The sequence below is a fragment of the Lissotriton vulgaris genome, chromosome 1_1, assembly GCF_964263255.1.
Source record: "Lissotriton vulgaris chromosome 1_1, aLisVul1.2, whole genome shotgun sequence".
Lineage (NCBI taxonomy): Eukaryota > Metazoa > Chordata > Amphibia > Caudata > Salamandridae > Lissotriton > Lissotriton vulgaris.
In genome coordinates this window covers 818,119,589-818,142,816 of record NC_141685.1, presented here as the reverse complement: position 1 = coordinate 818,142,816, position 23,228 = coordinate 818,119,589, and the positions used below count along the sequence as shown (strand labels likewise).

The 23,228-nt window shown below is 49.7% G+C and overlaps 1 protein-coding gene across 2 annotated transcripts in view; it reads left to right on the top strand.

Annotated features, from left to right (window-relative positions):
• Positions 1-13,966: 13,966 nt before the first annotated feature.
• LOC147747950 (uncharacterized) overlaps positions 13,967-23,228 on the top strand; it is a 44,647-nt gene continuing 35,385 nt past the window's right edge. For both annotated transcript variants that reach the window (XM_086957162.1, XM_086957153.1), the window contains exon 1: positions 13,967-14,583. In XM_086957162.1, the coding sequence (XP_086813288.1) occupies positions 14,088-14,583 (496 nt within the window). In that variant the 5' untranslated portion in view covers positions 13,967-14,087. The remainder of the gene's footprint in view (positions 14,584-23,228) is intronic.

Here is a 23,228-nt window from a genome sequence, read left to right as displayed (position 1 = left end):
CTTCTCCGTAGAGATACACCTTCCAAAGTGACCACAAGCAACCCTGGCAAGCATGTACACTGCATTAACTGCAGAATGCATTTCATCTGAACTGTACCCAGCATTAACTGAAGAGCAACCTCTTACCAGATTTGTGTAGCAACAATGCCATCTGTTCTGCATATTGAAATAACTGCAGAGGGCACCTTGTATGAGAGTTATATAACTTTATAACAATTTAGCTCGGTTTGAATACTAAGCCACAATTGTGGTAACGCTTCTTCGCTGTGCATAGCAACAACTGCAGGCACGCCAAATCTCCTCTGTATCGTGCAGTAACAGGAGGCACATCACATCTCAGCTATGTAGAACAACTGCAGATGTGTCACTCCTCTGCTGTCTACAGCAGCAACAGCATGCACACCACCTCTCCACTGTCTACAGCAACATCCGCATGAATATAGGTTCTCAGTTGCATGTAGCAGCAGCTGCAGGCATCACACTTCGTAAATGTGTATAGTAACAACAGCATGCACACCACCTCTCCACTGTCTACAGCAACAACCACAAGCAAATCAGTTCTCAGCTGTGTGAAGCAGCAACTGCAGGTATCACACTTCACAAATGTGCATAGTAACAACAGCATGCATCCCACCTCTCCACAGTCTACAGCAACAACCACAAGCAAATCAGTTCTCAGCTGCGTGAAGCAGCAACTGCAGGTATCACACTTCACAAATGTGCATAGTAACAACAGCATGCACACCACCTCTCCACTGTCTACAGCAACAACCACAAGCAAATCAGTTCTCAGCTGCGTGGAGCAGCAACTGCAGGTATCACACTTCACAAATGTGCATAGTAACAACAGCATGCATCCCACCTCTCCACTGTCTACAGCAACAACCGCATGCAGATCAGTTCTCAGCTGTGTGAAGCAGCAACTGCAGGTATCTCACTTCACAAATGTGTATAGTAACAACAGCATGCACACCACCTCTCCACTGTCTACAGCAACAAGCGCAAGCAGATCAGTTCTCAGCTGCTTGAAGCAACAACTGCAGGTATACCACTTCACAAATGTGCATAATAACAACAGCATGCATCCCACCTCGCCACTGTCTACAGCAACAACCGCATGCAGATCAGTTCTCAGCTGCGTGAAGTAGCAACTGCAGGTATCCCACTTCACAAATGTGCATAGTAACAACAGCATGCAACCCACCTCTCCACTGTCTACAGCAACAACCGCATGCAGACCAGTTCTCAGCTGCGTGAAGTAGCAACTGCAGGTATCCCACTTCACAAATGTGCATAGTAACAACAGCATGCATCCCACCTCTCCACTGTCTACAGCAACAACCGCATGCAGATCAGTTCTCAGCTGCGTGAAGTAGCAACTGCAGGTATCCCACTTCACAAATGTGCATAGTAACAACAGCATGCAACCCACCTCTCCACTGTCTACAGCAACAACCGCATGCAGATCAGTTCTCAGCTGCGTGAAGTAGCAACTGCAGGTATCCCACTTCACAAATGTGCATAGTAACAACAGCATGCATCCCACCTCTCCACTGTCTACAGCAACAACCGCATGCAGATCAGTTCTCAGCTGCATGAAGCAGCAGCTGCAGGTATCGCGCTTTGTAATTGTGCATAGTAACAACAGCATGCCCATCACCTCTCCACTGTCTACAGTAACATTCACATGCAGATCAGTTCTCAGCTGTGTGAAGCAGCAACTGCAGGTATCCCACTTCACAAATGTGCATAGTAACAACAGCATGCACACCACATCTCCACTGTCTACAGCAACAACCACATGCAGATCAGTTCTCAGCTGCGTGAAGCAACAACTGCAGGTATCCCACTTCACAAATGTGCATAGTAACAACAGCATGCACACCACATCTCCACTGTCGACAGCAACAACCACATGCAGATCAGTTCTCAGCTGCATGAAGCAGCAGCTGCAGGTGTCGCACTTTGTAATTGTGCATAGTAACAACAGCATGCCCACCACCTCTCCACTGTCTACAGCAACATTCACATGCAGATCAGTTCTCAGCTGTGTGAAGCAGCAACTGCAGGTATCCCACTTCATAAATGTGTATAGTACCAACAGCATGCATCCCACCTCTCCACTGTCTACAGCAACAACCGCATGCAGATCAGTTCTCAGCTGCATGAAGTAGCAACTGCAGGTATCCCACTTCACAAATGTGCATAGTAACAACAGCATGCATCCCACCTCTCCACTGTCTACAGGAACAACCGCATGCAGATCAGTTCTCAGCTGCGTGAAGTAGCAACTGCAGGTATCCCACTTCACAAATGTGCATAATAACAACAGCATGCATCCCACCTCTCCACTGTCTACAGCAACAACTGCATGCAGATCAGTTCTCAGCTGCGTGAAGTAGCAACTGCAGGTATCCCACTTCACAAATGTGCAGAGTAACAACAGCATGCATCCCACCTCTCCACTGTCTACAGCAACAACCACAAGCAAATCAGTTCTCAGCTGCGTGAAGCAGCAACTGCAGGTATCACACTTCACAAATGTGCATAGTAACAACAGCATGCACACCACCTCTCCACTGTCTACAGCAACAACCGCAAGCAAATCAGTTCTCAGCTGCGTGAAGCAGCAACTGCAGGTATCACACTTCACAAATGTGCATAGTAACAACAGCATGCATCCCACCTCTCCACTGTCTACAGCAACAAACGCATGCAGATCAGTTCTCAGCTGCGTGAAGCAGCAACTGCAGGTGTCGCACTTCACAAATGTGCAGAGTAACAACAGCATGCATCCCACCTCTCCACTGTCTACAGCAACAACTGCATGCAGATCAGTTCTCAGCTGCGTGAAGTAGCAACTGCAGGTATCCCACTTCACAAATGTGCAGAGTAACAACAGCATGCATCCCACCTCTCCACTGTCTACAGCAACAACCGCATGCAGATCAGTTCTCAGCTGCGTGAAGCAGCAACTGCAGGTGTCGCACTTCACAAATGTGCATAGTAACAACAGCATGCATCCCACCTCTCCACTGTCTACAGCAACAACTGCATGCAGATCAGTTCTCAGCTGCGTGAAGTAGCAACTGCAGGTATCCCACTTCACAAATGTGCAGAGTAACAACAGCATGCATCCCACCTCTCCACTGTCTACAGCAACAACCACAAGCAAATCAGTTCTCAGCTGCGTGAAGCAGCAACTGCAGGTATCACACTTCACAAATGTGCATAGTAACAACAGCATGCACACCACCTCTCCACTGTCTACAGCAACAACCGCAAGCAAATCAGTTCTCAGCTGCGTGAAGCAGCAACTGCAGGTATCACACTTCACAAATGTGCATAGTAACAACAGCATGCATCCCACCTCTCCACTGTCTACAGCAACAACCGCATGCAGATCAGTTCTCAGCTGCGTGAAGCAGCAACTGCAGGTATCTCACTTCACAAATGTGTATAGTAACAACAGCATGCACAGCACCTCTCCACTGTCTACAGCAACAACCGCAAGCAGATCAGTTCTCAGCTGCTTGAAGCAACAACTGCAGGTATCACACTTCACAAATGTGCATAGTAACAACAGCATGCATCCCACCTCTCCACTGTCTACAGCAACAACCGCATGCAGATCAGTTCTCAGATGCGTGAAGTAGCAACTGCAGGTATCCCACTTCACAAATGTGCATAATAACAACAGCATGCATCCCACCTCGCCACTGTCTACAGCAACAACTGCATGCAGATCAGCTCTCAGCTGCGTGAAGTAGCAACTGCAGGTATCCCACTTCACAAATGTGCATAGTAACAACAGCATGCATCCCACCTCTCCACTGTCTACAGCAACAACCGCATGCAGATCAGTTCTCAGCTGCGTGAAGTAGCAACTGCAGGTATCTCACTTCACAAATGTGCATAGTAACAACAGCATGCAACCCACCTCTCCACTGTCTACAGCAACAACCGCATGCAGATCAGTTCTCAGCTGCGTGAAGTAGCAACTGCAGGTATCCCACTTCACAAATGTACATAGTAACAACAGCATGCATCCCACCTCTCCACTGTCTACAGCAACAACCGCATGCAGATCAGTTCTCAGCTGCATGAAGCAGCAGCTGCAGGTATCGCGCTTTGTAATTGTGCATAGTAACAACAGCATGCCCATCACCTCTCCACTGTCTACAGTAACATTCACATGCAGATCAGTTCTCAGCTGTGTGAAGCAGCAACTGCAGGTATCCCACTTCACAAATGTGCATAGTAACAACAGCATGCACACCACATCTCCACTGTCTACAGCAACAACCACATGCAGATCAGTTCTCAGCTGCGTGAAGCAGCAACTACAGGTATCCCACTTCACAAATGTGCATAGTAACAACAGCATGCACACCACATCTCCACTGTCTACAGCAACAACCACATGCAGATCAGTCCTCAGCTGCGTGAAGCAACAACTGCAGGTATCCCACTTCACAAATGAGCATAGTAACAACAGCATGCACACCACATCTCCACTGTCTACAGCAACAACCACATGCAGATCAGTTCTCAGCTGCATGAAGCAGCAGCTGCAGGTATCGCACTTTGTAATTGTGCATAGTAACAACAGCATGCCCACCACCTCTCCACTGTCTACAGCAACATTCACATGCAGATCAGTTCTCAGCTGTGTGAAGCAGCAACTGCAGGTATCCCACTTCATAAATGTGTATAGTATCAACAGCATGCACCCCACCTTTCCACTGTCTACAGCAACAACCGCATGCAGATCAGTTCTCAGCTGCGTGAAGTAGCAACTGCAGGTATCCCACATCACAAATGTGCATAGTAACAACAGCATGCATCCCACCTCTCCACTGTCTACAGGAACAACCGCATGCAGATCAGTTCTCAGCTGCGTGAAGTAGCAACTGCAGGTATCCCACTTCACAAATGTGCAGAGTAACAACAGCATGCATCCCACCTCTCCACTGTCTACAGCAACAACCGCATGCAGATCAGTTCTCAGCTGCGTGAAGCAGCAACTGCAGGTATCTCACTTCACAAATGTGTATAGTAACAACAGCATGCACACCACCTCTCCACTGTCTACAGCAACAACCGCAAGCAGATCAGTTCTCAGCTGCTTGAAGCAACAACTGCAGGTACACCACTTCACAAATGTGCATAGTAACAACAGCATGCATCCCACCTCTCCACTGTCTACAGCAACAACCGCATGCAGATCAGTTCTCAGCTGCGTGAAGTAGCAACTGCAGGTATCCCACTTCACAAATGTGCATAATAACAACAGCATGCATCCCACCTCGCCACTGTCTACAGCAACAACTGCATGCAGATCAGCTCTCAGCTGCGTGAAGTAGCAACTGCAGGTATCCCACTTCACAAATGTGCATAGTAACAACAGCATGCATCCCACCTCTCCACTGTCTACAGCAACAACCGCATGCAGATCAGTTCTCAGCTGCGTGAAGTAGCAACTGCAGGTATCTCACTTCACAAATGTGCATAGTAACAACAGCATGCAACCCACCTCTCCACTGTCTACAGCAACAACCGCATGCAGATCAGTTCTCAGCTGCGTGAAGTAGCAACTGCAGGTATCCCACTTCACAAATGTGCATAGTAACAACAGCATGCATCCCACCTCTCCACTGTCTACAGCAACAACCGCATGCAGATCAGTTCTCAGCTGCATGAAGCAGCAGCTGCAGGTATCGCGCTTTGTAATTGTGCATAGTAACAACAGCATGCCCATCACCTCTCCACTGTCTACAGTAACATTCACATGCAGATCAGTTCTCAGCTGTGTGAAGCAGCAACTGCAGGTATCCCACTTCACAAATGTGCATAGTAACAACAGCATGCACACCACATCTCCACTGTCTACAGCAACAACCACATGCAGATCAGTTCTCAGCTGCGTGAAGCAGCAACTGCAGGTATCCCACTTCACAAATGTGCATAGTAACAACAGCATGCACACCACATCTCCACTGTCTACAGCAACAACCACATGCAGATCAGTCCTCAGCTGCGTGAAGCAACAACTGCAGGTATCCCACTTCACAAATGAGCATAGTAACAACAGCATGCACACCACATCTCCACTGTCTACAGCAACAACCACATGCAGATCAGTTCTCAGCTGCATGAAGCAGCAGCTGCAGGTATCGCACTTTGTAATTGTGCATAGTAACAACAGCATGCCCACCACCTCTCCACTGTCTACAGCAACATTCACATGCAGATCAGTTCTCAGCTGTGTGAAGCAGCAACTGCAGGTATCCCACTTCATAAATGTGTATAGTATCAACAGCATGCATCCCACCTCTCCACTGTCTACAGCAACAACCGCATGCAGATCAGTTCTCAGCTGCGTGAAGTAGCAACTGCAGGTATCCCACTTCACAAATGTGTATAGTATCAACAGCATGCACCCCACCTCTCCACTGTCTACAGCAACAACCGCATGCAGATCAGTTCTCAGCTGCGTGAAGCAGCAACTGCAGGTATCCCACTTCATAAATGTGTATAGTATCAACAGCATGCACCCCACCTCTCCACTGTCTACAGCAACAACCGCATGCAGATCAGTTCTCAGCTGCGTGAAGTAGCAACTGCAGGTATCCCACATCACAAATGTGCATAGTAACAACAGCATGCATCCCACCTCTCCACTGTCTACAGGAACAACCGCATGCAGATCAGTTCTCAGCTGCGTGAAGTAGCAACTGCAGGTATCCCACTTCACAAATGTGCAGAGTAACAACAGCATGCATCCCACCTCTCCACTGTCTACAGCAACAACCGCATGCAGATCAGTTCTCAGCTGCGTGAAGCAGCAACTGCAGGTGTCGCACTTCACAAATGTGCATAGTAACAACAGCATGCATCCCACCTCTCCATTGTCTACAGCAACAACCGTATGCAGATCAGTTCTCAGCTGCGTGAAGTAGCAACTGCAGGTATCCCACTTCACAAATGTGCAGAGTAACAACAGCATGCATCCCACCTCTCCACTGTCTACAGCAACAACCACAAGCAAATCAGTTCTCAGCTGCGTGAAGCAGCAACTGCAGGTATCACACTTCACAAATGTGCATAGTAACAACAGCATGCACACCACCTCTCCACTGTCTACAGCAACAACCGCAAGCAAATCAGTTCTCAGCTGCGTGAAGCAGCAACTGCAGGTATCCCACTTCACAAATGTGCAGAGTAACAACAGCATGCATCCCACCTCTCCACTGTCTACAGCAACAACCGCATGCATATCAGTTCTCAGCTGCGTGAAGCAGCAACTGCAGGTATCCCACTTCACAAATGTGCAGAGTAACAACAGCATGCATCCCACCTCTCCACTGTCTACAGCAACAACCGCATGCAGATCAGTTCTCAGCTGCATGAAGTAGCAACTGCAGATATCCCACTTCACAAATGTGCATAGTAACAACAGCATGCATCCCACCTCTCCATTGTCTACAGCAACAACCGTATGCAGATCAGTTCTCAGCTGCGTGAAGCAGCAACTGCAGGTATTGCACTTCACAAATGTGCATAGTAACAATAGCATGCACCCCACCTCTCCACTGTCTACAGCAACAACCGCATGCAGATCAGTTCTCAGCTGCGTGAAGCAGCAACTGCAGGTGTCGCACTTCACAAATGTGCATTGTAACAGCATGCACCCCACCACTCCACTGTCTGCAGCAACAACCACATGCAGATCAGTTCTCAGCTGTGTGAAGCAGCAACTGCAAGTATCATACTTTACAAATGTGTATAGTAGCAACAGTAGGGCCTCTCAGCTGAATAGAGCAGCAAGTGCAGTTACCCCACCACTTCTTGGTTGTGTATAGAAATACCTACGTGCACAGCACATCTCAGATGTTCATAGCCACAATAGGTACACAGCTTACTGGCTGTACCTAGCAATAACTACTGTCCACCACTTCTCAGCTGGATATAGCAGCAGCTATAGACACACTATTTCTCTTCTGTAGAAAGTCACAACTGTAGCCACACCACCTCCAGGTTGTGTACAGCAACAATCATACCACTTCTGAGACATACATAGCTACAGCTGTGGGTTCCATGCCTCTGAAATGTGTGTAACAACAAATACAGGCACACCTTAAGCAGTGGAGACTAGAGGAAAACTGCAGGCACCCCACCACTTCTTAGCTCTGTATAAAAACACCAGCATGCACTGGAAACGTCCTTTTATTAAGAAGCCGGAATTAAGTTTTGCCTTTACAATGCCAGCTATAAAAGAAGGCATCGTTACCAGACATTCGTTTAGCTCGCAAGTTGTTACAACGACTTGCTTTAGGGGGTGCATTGGTGGAGGGGTATTCGATTTTCCCTTCTGTTGCGCAGACTGGAGTTAGAATAGTACATCATACTATCGCAGAGGCTTTCCCCAAAGGGGGATCGCGAGCCGGCGCCATAACCCAGCGACGTGCCCCGGACAGGAGGGGGTGGGGGACCAAAGGTTTGCGTGCGAAAACCATCCAACCCCCCCCCCCCAAGGGAAGACTAAGGTTCGCGCCAAAGATTCGAATCCCGCACCGGCCAATGGGGGCCGGGGCGGGATTCGAACCACCCAATGGGGGTGAACGGCGCAAGAAGGATGGCACGGGGGGCATATACGCGCTGCTCCCTCAGACAGGCTCCTATCGACAAGGAGCGGGGGAGCAGCACGGCAGGAGCTTACAATCTTGTCAAGCTAATTTTTGTGGATGACGGAGCAGTGGAAGCGGGGAATGCCCAGCAGCGCCACCTAGAACGCCGTGCCGAGGACAACGAGCAGGGCCGGGGTGCAACGAGTGACCGGACATACACAAAATTATGGTAGCGAGGGAGGTCAGGTCATGGGGTGGGCGGAGCGAGCTTTCCTTTCGAGGGTCCTTTCAGAAAGGGAGGGGGAGGCCCTCCCAGAGATACAAACACGGCAGCACATGGAGGGGTGCAAACTCCAGCGGCCCCCCAGCAATATGTTGGACATTCGAAACAAATGAATGCACATACGGGGCAGCGTGTAAATTCCAACACATATGTTCAGCAGGAGGGGGGCGGACACCCAGTGGCAGGATGCAGGCGCAAGGGCGACGCAAAGCGGGATCACAAGGAGAAAAAGAAGCAGTAACCCAGGCAGAGGGGGCAGCAGGGGGACAGGGCGAGAGAGTGCCACATTAGCATGGTCCCCCATCAACATGAAAAGACTACGCATGCTAGCCAACGGGTACCACAACAAGACAGACGCAGGGATATTAGTACACGGTTTTGAAAACGGCTTTACAATCCCGTTCATGGGCCCCCTCCCCTCCCGGATGCGAGAGAAACCTAAAATCTGCCATGCAGCACCCGGGGGTAGTGACCAGAAAGATCGAGAAGGAGAGGCGCTTAGGCAGGATCGAAGGCCCCCCCAGCTGCAAAGAGCAAGGACTTGGTTGTCTCACCATTAGGGGTAGTCCCAAAAAAGGAGCAGGGCCAATTCAGGTTAATCCGCCACTTGTCATTCCCAGACAGTAGGTCAGTCAACAATGGAATCAATTTGGAGTTTTGCTCAGTGAGCTACTCCACAATCGACGACGCAACAGACTTAGTGAGGGCAATGGGCCGGGGGACCCTCATGGCTAAAGCAGATATCGAATCAGCATTCCGATTACTCCCGGTTCACCCCAACAGTTTTCACCGACTAGGCTTCCAGTGGGAAGCGAAATACTATTATGACAAAGCAATGCCAATGGGGTGTTCAATATCCTGAGCATACTTCGAGATATTCAGCACATTCGTGGAATGGGCCCTGCACCACAGGCACCCAGTGGGGGGAAAAATCCATTACCTCAACGATTTCCTGTTCACAGGCCCAGCAGCATCCCCCAAGTGCGGCGATACCCTGGGAGTATTCATAGACCTCGCAGGAGAGCAGGGATCCCCCTTTCGAAAGAAAAGACAGAGGGGCCAACCACGAGAATAACATGCCTAGGGATTGAGCTGGACTCGGTCGTCGGGACGTCCAGACTACCACCTGAGAAAGTGGAGGACTTCCGGCAGGACATAAGGAGCCTCCGGGGGCGCGAAATGGCTACTCTAAGGTACCTCCAGCAACTCATATGGAAGTTGAACTTGGCAGGCAGGGTAATCCCAGCAGGCAAGGTCTTTGCTAGGCGGCTGACACAATTAACACGCGGCCTGACCCAGAAACACCACCACATCAGGCTCGGGCTGAGATAAAAGGGGACCTGGCCATGTGGGACACATTCCTGACAGACTTCAATGGACTGCTGATCTGGAGGGAGGGCTGGGTGTCCAGACAGCAAATCAAACTATTCACTGACGCATCAGGGAGCACAGGGTTCGGCGCGATCTTGAAAGGGAAGTGGTGCGCAGGACAGTGGCCCAGCGGCTGGCGCAGACAGGGCATTACGAGCAGCATTACCTTCCTAGAATTACTCACGATCATAGTGGCATTGACGGTCTGGAAGAACGAGCTGCGAAACATGAAGCTGACACTATGGTCAGACAACAAGGGCGTAGTGCAGGCCATTAACAGGGGTTCAGCAAGGTGCCCAGACACACTGCGATAAATGCGCCATCTGGTTACTTTACAGTTGGAGGGCAACATAGACCTACGAGCAAGGCAGGTCGCAGGGGTGGCAAACGAAATAGCGGACGCCCTATCCAGAAACAAGATAAGCAAATTCAGGGAACTGGCGCCCTGGGCAGAGCAAAGCATGACCCCCTCCCCGAAGCAGCTGTGGGAGCTGGCAGGGTAGACTTATCAGAGCTGGTCCATCATGCCCTCTCCCCGGCAGCAGCAAGGAGATATGGGAAATACGTAGCCACAGTCATGGAAGTGGGGGGCATCCAATCGCTAAGCAACGAGAGGGACACACGCGAGGCAGCGGAGCGATTCAACAGGTGGGCATACGAGGGCAAGAAATCCAGTTCATGGGCACAGGCCCACCTGGCCGCCGTGGCCCATCATGCGAAGTTAGTGACATGACAGAACCCAATCGCATCCCACTACATCAGGACAGCAATGAAGAGGTGGAGGCGGATGAAAGGCAAGCAGGCCGACACCAGGCACCCAATAGATTTTACAAAGTTGGGGGCACTATTGGAAGCATTGGGGAACACCACAACAAACAGGTACGAGCTGCTGCTATTTAGGGCAGCATTCTCCACGGCCTTCTTTGGGGCATTTCGCCTCAGCGAGTTAGTGGCCCCGGCTAGGGAGGGCCAGTTGGAGCAGTGCATACAAGCAAGCGACTTAACACCCAGGACAGGGGGAGTAGAGATTGTGTTAAGACAATCAAAAACAGATCAAACGGATCGTGTTGAAGCTACAGTGCATCACCAACCAAGGATGCTGCAGTTTGCTGCCTGCTGGCCTTTATGGCAGTGCGCCCGGCGGGCGAGTGACCCCTCTTCACACACAGAGACGGCACCTACCTGAGCAAGTTTCAATTTACATCAGTTATGCGACTTGCGCTAGGGAGGGCAGACTTGCCGCCAAAGGGATTTGGGTCCCATTGATTCCGGATAGGGGCAGACACGACTGCGGCGCAACATGGAATGAGCGAGGCAGGGATACAGGTGGTAGGGAGATGGCGGTCACGAGCATACAGGACTTATGTGAGGCCCCAACTGCTATGACCAGAGCGGCGCAGCAGAGGCGTAGGGGCCGCCCCACCCCCCTCACGGCAACAAAGGAATGATTTGCAGTTTCCCATTGTATTGACAGGAAGAAGACCACGCCTGGTGTGGGTGGTGGGGCACTCATTTGTCAGGCGAATGGAGGCGTGGTGGAAGACCAGGGGCCGCACACTAAAAGACCGGACGGCAAACACGTGCATCCGATGGTTTGGCCAATCGGGTATGAGATGGGACCAACTGGCGGCCACCCTAAACAACACGGGTGGACTCAGGGTGGCACCCGGATGTGCTAATCGTTCACCTTAGGAGGGACGATTTGGCCAGCGTCGGGCGGAGAGCGCTCCTCCACGGAATGCAGAACGACCTCACGGAGGCGGCCAAAACATTCGGGCACACACGATTATCTGGTCGGAATTGATCAGCAGGAGGGAATGGTGCGGGGCTGAGTCTCACAAAAGTGTGGAGAACTCGCGGAAAAAATTAAACCTCACTGTGATCAAGTTCTGCAGGGCGAACCACATGGGAGCTGTCAGGCATGAGCTCATCCACCCGGGCCGCCCGGAATACTATGCGAGAGATGGTGTGCACCTCTCGGACGAGGGCATGGGCATGTTCTGGGCCAACCTGTGGGGCCCCATGGCATTGGCGGGCTGCCAATAAGGAACACAGGGCGTAGCTAGGGGGAAGCCGCGGAGAGACGATAGCCTCCCCGACGGTGTGGCGAAGAACTACGCCGATATCGGTTGGTACGGAGGCACACCGGAGTGCGGTGCGCCAGAACAGGTCCACCCACCTTCAGATGCCGCACGGCGGGGTGAGTTGACCTAAGGACAGCGACTCCTGGATGCCTCACGGCTGGGTAGCTTGGCCTATCTAAGGGGGGGGGTAGCAAACGGAGACCGCCCTCGCAGCCCAGCCCCTGCCTGATGACAGGACACAACAAAGACGGACAAGGTAGCGAGTCGGCCTAACCCCGGGAGAAAAGCTACATCCTCCCCGCGCAAAAGGGGCGCAAAAAAATCCAACCTACGCAAAGAAACGGCCCTGAAGGGCCCAAAAGACAATACCAAAGAACTGCGTGATGACGTAACATGCAAAATGCAAAATACATACATGTTTTCTGGTATTCCTAATAAACTGCGGCCAACAAATGACCACAAAAAAGAGACGAGTTTGTAGTTGGCCTTTCTTGCGGGAGATGGGATAAAGCATGTATAAAGCAACAAGAACCACAGGAATACCAGTTCTCAGGTGTGTACAGCAACACTGCAGGTACCACTCTTCTCGCACGTATGCAACTGCAGATACCACACTTCACAGCTGTGCATAGCAACAACTAACCACGCTCAGGTGAGCATACTTACCAAAAACTCATGCACCATCCTCAGCTGTATACAGAAATAACCAGTCACACAACTTCAGGCACGCCCCCAACTGTGTTTAGGGCCACTGCAGGCACATTACTCAACTGTAACCAGCAACAACTGCAAGCACGCCCTGCAGGGACACACTTCAGCTGTGTAGAGCAACAATTCTAGGAAAGGGCCCTTCTCGGCTGTTTGTCAGTGACAACTTCTGGGTATTTTGCATCTGAGCTGTACAAAGTAATACATGCAGAGACACTCGGGTGGGGTAAGCTGTAGCAACAACTGCTCTTAAGAAGTTGCTTCAGAAATCCACTCTGTAACCTAAGCTCGAAGGAAGGGGCTCGTGTAACTTTAATGAGCTGCTCGTCGGTGCGCACACTCGGAACCGGTAGCTCCTGGAGGAAGTAGGTGCGCACCTGCCCGGGACAGGCAGCCTGGGGACCCTTCACCCCTCAAAGGCGAGGAGGCGGTTGTCTGGCAAGCGATACCCCACGCACACGACGGCGAGGCCCGGCTGGCTCGCTAAAACGGCGAATCTGAGGCAGCGCAGTCCAAACTGCAGGGGAGCGACAAACGGCGGACTAAAAAGGTCACACCCGGAAGAAAGCGCTAGAATGTACGCAGCAAAATGACAGACCGAAAGATAATCCACTAAGCCATAAATCACAATCAACATGTTCCAAATATCGTTATGAAAGAATCTCCTGAAACGACACACCAAAAACAGCATGCTACAGGCTTCTGCAACAAACATCATGCTACGAAAAAACCCCTCAGAAAACGCACTAAAAAGTACGCACTCCGAACGTCGTGACAAATGAGAGAGACAAGCAACCCCAACGATATGCGACAAATGAAGCACCTGAAGCAAATTGGTACAACTGACGTACCGTACACAATGCAATGCAAACAGTGATCCTAAAGTTCACTTTTGACTAGAGCACAGTTCGACTGCAGAAAAGCGCTTAAAGTAAGGATGAGTGGTTTGTTGAAAGGCGGTGGATCCGCTCGGAATTCAGTAGGCCGCAGTGGGCCAAGCACTGGAGCAGAATGACATCAAGAAACAACCGAGTGTTTCCCTTCGTGCCAACTGATGCCCTCAACAATGCCGGGCAGAGAGGGAAAGCGCTGCCCTACAACAACCAAGGTGAGGGAACTAGAGGAGCGCTGCCCCAAAGTGGGCGGTCGCAGTGCACTGCTCAGGACTCTGGAGGACCCATGGTAACCACCAGATGCCACTGGCCTCCTGGCAAGCCCTCCAGAGTCGCCCCGCTGCACAGCTCTTACCCCGCTACCATGAATGGTCACCCCCCAACATCACGATTGCCCCCCACGCAGTATTGCCCGCTCCCCGACAGGCCCGAGGCAATGTACAAGATTTCCACTTCATCGCAATACCACCAGGAAGGGGTCAGGCCGGGCCCTGGAAAGCCACGCTTACTGCCTCAGCCTTCAGGCTCCTCATACTTGCTTCCATATCCCGATCATGTGGTACCACCCACTGGGACCACCCAAAGCCAGCCCCAAAGCCTCACTGTGCAAGAAGGTAAGCCCAAATCTGATGTGTGTCCTTAAGTATCAGGGAGTGATTTAAATATAGTGGTTCATTTGTGCAGGTGATTGCCAGTGGTGGGCACTACCACTCATTTGTGGGAGCCTGGACTTATTTTTCAGCAACAGACTTTGACCCTCTGAGAGAGACAAACAGGCAGAAAAGAGGGAAAGAAGTAGGAAGGGAAGGAAAAACTGACACACCGAACAAACATTGGCCACACAATTAGGTTTGATGTTTGTATAGCATGGGGATTGGACATGTGCATCTTCTACAAATGTCAAGTACAATGGTTTTGACAGTGCTTGTTTGTATACTGGGGTGCAAGCATAGATAAAAATATATGAAAATCGATGGTCCAGAAAAAAAGGATTGATTTATTTTCCGTGCCATCGATTTGTCTGATGCCTTTTCAGTGCTCACCAGTGCTGCCAGTCCACTCACAGACTGCTTTCCGAAGTAAGATAGTCCCTCATGCATTCCAACAGAGGTGGAAGGCACACTGAAACAGCCAACAAAAAGACAGTGAGAGTAAAATAGTCCTTGTGGGCTGATCCAGATGTGATTGACAACGTCTCAAGCCAATTGTGAAGGACATTGAGAAAAAGAAGTCAGAGTTTGAAGGGAATACCACAAAGCCTGCAAAGTAAGTATAGAATATAATATGTTCGCCATGAACGGTACAAGGGTCCTACATATCATATCTAACAAGCATTGGCAATGCCAATAAGTCTGGCATATAACTGAAATTGTCTCTTATGTCACTGATCAATTTAGGCACTTAATAAGCCACCATAAATGCACTCTGTCACTCGTGTTAGTGCTCACACGTCCATTCATCAACCCACTGACTCACCATTACATAAAACAGACACAATATAAATTAAAAGAGTTAAAGTAGAAAAACAAAAAAATGCTGTCACTAAAGATTGGCAGGTGAATGCTTGAAATATAAAAATACAATTATTTGTAGCAGAAGGTGGCTAACTTTTAATGGCATTGAACATAGTGTATCGTTGTTTTGAAATTCCACCAGATCAGCCATATATAGAATCAACAGGTTGGAAACCTTGGAGAGGAAAACAATGATAACCCATACAAAACACCACTCCACAGTTAGTCAGTAAAGATCGTACTGGACAGCCATCTTCAAATGCTAATGTGGATAGTGTTTCACTGCTTTACTGATTCAAGGTGGCAACATAATAATTCTAAGTGTGGTGGATATATTCGAATGATAAAACAGTGATACAGCTTGGAAAATACAATTTCAAGATTGCCACCCAGTCTAAAAATAGTTTGCATAGAATACAGCGCACTGAAGATCAAATGAGAGGAAAGCCAGTGGCCCACCAGGACTTTCTGGTGAGCTGCAGTATGCTCTAAAATAAGGAGAAGAATGAAAAAAATTAAAAGGAACCTTGAAAAGGAAAAAGTGGAAAGCTAAAGGATTGATCACTGTGAGCTTTTTTACTAGTAAATGGGCAGGCAAATGCTGTCACTCACTGGGCAATAAAACAAAGGACCTCCAACCACCTCTCAGCAATCTGACTGTGTGGGGCTTACTGGAGGTAACAGAAGGTCTGGTTGACCCTTAAGGACCATCATCAGCCGAGGGGACTTCATCCTCCAACCTGCAGTGTGCCAGGAGGTGCGTTTGCAGAGTGGTGGGGAAAGGGGCCGGGCCTCTGGCAAGTTGCCGGGTTTTTTTTTTCTTCTATTTTTATTTTTTTGGAAGGAGAACCGCATTGGCCCCGTTTCCTGGAGCATTTTGAGCCCCGGGGTCAGCCCCTTTTGTTTATTTAAAAAAAAGGGAGGTGGCCATGTGGCCCCCTTCCTGGGCCGAATTTGGCCCCAGGGACCCCACTCCCCAGCCTTCTATTTATTTTTTTTATATTTAAAATAAAAGGGGGCAGAGCGGCCCTCCTACTGGGCCATTATCAGCTCCTGGAGAGCCCCATCCCCCGGGGCCTGGCACCTTTTTTTTCCATTTAATTACAGCCTCGGAGCACTATTTTCTTAAAGGGCTTACACGCTGCGTGGCACGTGGCCGTGCTTTTCTTTCATTTGTTACTTGCAATCAAATGTTTTTAAAACCTGCAAGCAGTTCCTAAACACGCACTCATTGCTTACTAGAAGCAAGGTTGGCAGTGGTTAGACTTTGCCCCTCTCACTACTACTTTTGACACAGTTTAGGTCACATCTCACGTCTATATGAGACCTTCCATACATTTCCCTTCAGCAGCGCGGCACAGAGTACAACCTAATCCGGAGATAATATGATAATTATTTTATCACATTTCAATGAGATCCTATTTCATCAGTGACACACACAGGTCAGCTGAATACGGAAAGCTACTAATTGTATATAGAGACATAGCTATTTAAATGTACTTGTGGTACTGTCTTGCATGCAATGCATATGCAATGCATTATGGGTAGGGTGGATTTACCATATCTTCTTTACGATGGCCTCATTCGACATTTCCTTTGGGCTAAAGACTGCAGTTCTCTTGACCACCTGCAGAGGGCTGCCCTCAGCATTACGTTCTCAACCCTGTCCTCAGGATGGCTTCAAAATGCGTCCTGTTAAACAGCTGTGACGTCTCCACGTCCACTCTCAGGGAGACATGTTGCAGAGTGCAGTACCATATGTGACAAAAAGAGGTTCCTTGGTACCGCTTTTGTCCACATATGGATGGCACTGCACCGTGCAACATGGGACCATGAGACCTATACATAGATACACACACTAAGCATCTGAGATAGTTTTCTTTTTTCAATAGTTAACATAGGCTTCTGATTCCAGCTCTGGATGAGGTGTCTGGCTTTATGTGCGCACAGTATGGCAGGTGGAAGAGTTTGTGTCATATGTGCATACGTACATCGTTTTCGGCAGTGTAGGATCGGATTGGATTGAATTCTGTGCTGTAAATAACAGCTCAGTGTGAACATTGTGAAACAGGCTCTCCTAGCATCTGAGAAAGAAGACCTTTCAACAACACACATGAGCCACTGCTGGGTGAGTCCGCAGCAGCTCATGGCTGGGCCACACTGGCGCTTGGATGTCTGAGTACTGTATATTAGTGCTCCACTCTGACAGCCTTGACATCAGCGATGCCTGCCAACACTGCTGAGTCTGGTTGTGTATCCCTTTAACCCCTTGAATACGGCCGCGATTCTGCGCCTGTGCGGCAAAATCGCGAGTGGGCGGGTTTATGACGGCCCCCAGCCGTCATCAGCACACAAGCGCTGGAGTGCATGACGGCTGGGGGCAGTCATCAGCATGCAAGGGGTTAAGAGTTGGTCATTGGGCAAGAAAACGTTCCAGTCCTTGTGGGGACAAATTAAGAAGTGCTAGTCCCTAGTCCCAAGCCAGTGACCGTTCTTCTAGTTTAGAACTCTGTGAGTCTTTAGCTAAATTCTTTCATAACAAAGTGCAGGCCATCTTCACCTCTCTTGAGCCGCAGGTCGCCTTGAGTCTACGAGAGGACTCCCACAGGTCTCCCGTAAGTATTCTTCAAGAAGAGAAATTTCTGGCGTTTGCACCAGTACTTACTACAGACATCCTTAGATTATTGCAAGCTACTAACTCGGGCTCCCCCTTGGACCCCTGTCCTGTGGCAGTAGCAAAGCTGGCAGCCCGCCCAATTGCAGACACTCTAACTGGGCTGTTTAATCAGATGTTTGAGGTGGGTGATTTTCCTACATGCTGGAAACGGGCCTCCATCCTTCCTTTGCTCAAGAAGCCCACACTGGATATTACTGATCCAAACAGCTACAGGCCCATTGCCAGACTGCCGCTCCCTGCCAAACTAATCGAGAAGGCCATGAACCTCCAACTATCTGCCTTCCTGCGCTCAACACAGGGCCTGGACCTAGCCCAACATGGGTTCAGGGAAGGTCATAGTACTGAGACCGCCCTGATTAAATCCACGGAAGAGGTTAGGAAGGCTCTTGATGCAGGAGGACAAGCTGTTCTGGTCCTTCTCGACTTATCCGCGGCCTTCGACACGGTCCACCACAAGGTGTTGGTGGACCGTTTAGAAGACTGCGGAATTCAGGGGAAGGCACTGAGCATTTTGAAAGACTTTCTGAGGAACAGGGTTCAGGTGGTGGCAATAGGAGATTTCGAGTCGAAACCTTTTAAACTTCCAGGGGGGGTCCCTCAGGGATCATCCGTAAGCCCCACCTTATTCAACCTTTATGTTTCCTCTCTTGCCCCGGTGATCCGATCCTACGGGTTCGAGTTAACCTCGTATGCCGATGATACCCAGATTTGGTATCATTGCTCCCGGGAAAAAACCTAGGCGTTGCTGCCGGGTTTTAAGGCTGTATGAAAGCAGTCAGCATATGGATGGAAAAAAGCTGCTTAAAACTGAATTCCTCTAAAACAGAGGTGCTACTTTTTGGGCAGAAAGCCAATCTTTGGAGCCCGGAATGGTGGCCGGAAGATATGGGTACCCCCCCCCCCTCCCCCGCGATAAAGGTGAAGAATTTAGGAGTAATTATTGATGACCAACTCTCCTACAAACCCCAAGTGACTGCGCTTTCATCATCCATTCATTGGACCTTGAAAATTATCAGGAAAATCCTTCCCTTCTTACCAGTAGGGAGTAGAAAGATGGTGGTGTCAGCCCTGGTGCTTTCCCGCCTCGATTACTGTAACAGTCTACTACTTGAGGCTCACCAGGGTCTGCTTAATAAGCTGCAGATACTGCAAAATGCGGCGGCCCATCTTATTCTTGGCCTGCCAAAATTCGCCTCCGTTTCCAGGGATTTGGTTAAGCTGCATTGGCTCCCGGTGCGGAAGCGGATCAGGTTTAAGGCCCTATGCATTGTTTACAAAGCGCTCCATGGAATAGGTCCAAAATTCCACCAACAGCTCTTCCAATGGTATACGCCGGAAAGACAATTAAGATCGGCTAACTTGGGGCTGATCAAGATCGCCAGCATTAGGAAGGTGCGTTGGGGGGGGCCGAAGCTCTGTGAGAGGGGCAGCGCTGGCCTGGAATGCTCTTCCTTTAGCCTTAAATCAAAGCGCCAACCTTTTGGCATTCCGAAAAAGTCTGAAAACTTGGCTATTCTCGAGTTAGATCTGAGATTATAAACCCAGGGAGCTACCACTTTAGCGCCAGGACACCGGTTGGTATTAGTGCGCTCTATAAATGGTATAAACAAATAAATAAATAAATAACATCAACCCATTTAAAACACAAAGCAAAACATATAATTTTTTGACCCAGTCCAACATTATGTTTTAGTGGCCATGCAATATCCAGAATGAGAGAAAACTAAGGAGCATCAGTAACATAACAAGCATTTGCAATGTAATAGTTCTTGCATTTGCTAAAGTTAGAGCTGTTGGTGTTTAAAATTACAAAGTTTTTCACTTTTGTTTTTTATTTGCAGTGGAGTAATTTTATTTGCATAGCGCTATTGCCATTGCTATAAAGATGCAAAAGTACAAAACATTGTCATTTTCAAAGCCAACAGCTCTAACTCTAACAAATGTGAGACACATTGCATTGGAAATGCAACAGGTCTTGCATTTGTTGTAGTTTAAGTTATTGGCATTATACATGCCATTGTTTTTTGCCTAGCCATGTGCCAGGGTGCTGTACCATATGTGGCTAAAAGAGGTCCCATGGGACCTCTTTTTGAAAACAGATTTTATTAGTTGCATGGTAGAAACACATCAAGTAATTCTCTGACCTCCAGAGACAATCACTAGGACAAATAATCAATGACTGCGACATGCAAACATTTTCGTAGGCGATTAAGCAGTAGAATAATCAAACAAAGAAATGTCTTGTTGTACAAAAAACCCCTCCTGCCCTTCCCCACCCACCCCAACTCCCCCCTCCCTCCCATGTGTGCCGCTGCCTACTTCGTCCGTGTTGCACTATGCGTGTTGCAATGTTCGTCATAACATAGGTCATCTGACTGTCAGATTAACTGTACGACCTCCTCCTCCGGAGGTGGGTCTAGGTCCAGGCCTCTATGGTCTGCCCACCGCTTCCAAATTTTATAATGCTTGAGGGGACACCCCCGTGCGACATATATAGGCTGTTCCAGGCCCATACAAAAGTCCATTCCATTCTGCCAAGCTATGAATGAAGGGGCGCGGGGCGCCTTCCAAGATCTCGCAATGTCCCTTTTGGCCAAAGGCAGCCCCAACAGTAGTAAATGACGCTTGTATCGGTTGCCCCCCACTCCAGCCACCACATGAAGAAGAGCCAGTTTAGGGTCCCTCTGCAGCTCCCAGGCCAGTACCTCATTCAAACACCGAAAAACTCTGTCCCAAAACCGCTGGAGAGCCCCACAGTCCCACACTGTATGTAGCAGCGTCCCCACCTCTGTGTTGCACCGAAGACAATTCGGAGATGCAATCAAGCCCGCTCTCCATAAGCGCTGTCTAACGTAGTATGTACGGTGAAGGTACCTGAATTGTATCAGTCGCAAGCGCGTGGAAATGGCGGCTCCCCTGGGCCCTTCTAGGGCCTCCACTCAATCCTCCTTGTCTAGCTCCCCAACATCCCGCTCCCACTGGGTCCTGAGATGGGCAAGGTCTGAGGCGCTATGGCGCACAAGGGTTTGGTATATACGGGAAATCTTTTTGTCAGGCAGTTCTCCCATGAAGACCTTGGCCTCAATTGGACTAAATTCCGGCATATCTTCCACTCCCTGGAGGTACGGGGTCAGAGCATGTCGGAATTGGAGGTACTTGTAAAATTGGGCGTGTGGCATTTCAAACTCCTCCCGCAACATGGCAAAGGACTTGAGCACCCCCCCAGACATGACATCACCCAGGGTAGAGATGCCTATCGCGTTCCAATGTTGAAAGCCCTCTAGGGCCGCTAGTTGAGGCAATCTTCCATTCTGCCACAGGGCCTGCCGCCAGATCTGAAAGGCTACCCCGTGACGGACGGCAGAGATCTCCGAAGCGACGCCGAGTACAGAAGCGTGTGTAGGGAGACCGAGCCCATAAGGGATCGCTCCACCGCATAGGTAGGATCACCTCTGTCCGCGTACCACCAGTCGTTCAGTACCAGTAAGTTGGATGCCTGATAGTAGGACAGTACGTCGGATGTGGCAAGGCCCCCTGTATATGTGGAGCGGAAGCAAGTCCGCAGTGCAACTCGTACAGCGCCCCCTCCCACAAAAAGCCACTCAGTGCCGCGTTCAGTCGTCGGAACCATGCATGTGGAACCAGCGCCGGATGGTTCTGTAATTGATATAGTAGGTGTCGGAGCGCGACCATCTTAAAAATGGCAGATCTGCCTTGAATGGAAAGCAATTCAGAAAAGGGGGTGGTGATGAACAGAGTGTCTGAATTAAGCAGACCACTCTTACCCAGTCCAAAGATCAGGGCTTGATCCATCACCGTTATTTATCTCACTGCACCATCCCAGCTCAGAACCTGGCTATATGCAAATCAGTCTGTCCCTGGCCCAGTGCATCATGGGAACAGGGCAGACTAAACTACAAAGCCAATTCTTCACCAGAAAGGAGACAAGCTACCGGGGACCGGTTTCTGGCATTTCAGCCTTCTTCGGCCCGGCTTGCTTGAATCCTGATGGTGCAGTGAGAAAGGGACTCATGTCTGAGTATACCCTGCCACACCTATAGTGGCCAAAAACGATTCAGAAAAGGGGGTGGTGATGAACAGAGTGTCTGAATTAAGCAGACCACTCTTACCCAGTCCAAAGATCAGGGCTTGGTCCATCACCGTTATTTATCTCACTGCACCATCCCAGCTCAGAACCTGGCTATATGCAAATCAGTCTGTCCCTGGCCCAGTGCATCATGGGAACAGGGCAGACTAAACTACCAAGCCAATTCTTCACCAGAAAGGAGACAAGCTACCGGGGACCGGTTTCTGGCATTTCAGCCTTCTTCGGCCCGGCTTGCTTGAATCCTGATGGTGCAGTGAGAAAGGGACTCATGTCTGAGTATACCCTGCCACACCTATAGTGGCCAAAAACGATTCAGAAAAGGGGGGTGGTGATGAACAGAGTGTCTGAATTAAGCAGACCACTCTTACCCAGTCCAAAGATCAGGGCTTGATCCATCACCGTTATTTATCTCACTGCACCATCCCAGCTCAGAACCTGGCTATATGCAAATCAGTCTGTCCCTGGCCCAGTGCATCATGGGAACAGGGCAGACTAAACTACAAAGCCAATTCTTCACCAGAAAGGAGACAAGCTACCGGGGACCGGTTTCTGGCATTTCAGCCTTCTTCGGCCCGGCTTGCTTGAATCCTGATGGTGCAGTGAGAAAGGGACTCATGCCTGAGTATACCCTGCCACACCTATAGTGGCCAAAAACGATTCAGAAAAGGGGGTGGTGATGAACAGAGTGTCTGAATTAAGCAGACCACTCTTACCCAGTCCAAAGATCAGGGCTTGGTCCATCACCGTTATTTATCTCACTGCACCATCCCAGCTCAGAACCTGGCTATATGCAAATCAGTCTGTCCCTGGCCCAGTGCATCATGGAAACAGGGCAGACTAAACTACCAAGCCAATTCTTCACCAGAAAGGAGACAAGCTACCGGGGACCGGTTTCTGGCATTTCAGCCTTCTTCGGCCCGGCTTGCTTGAATCCTGATGGTGCAGTGAGAAAGGGACTCA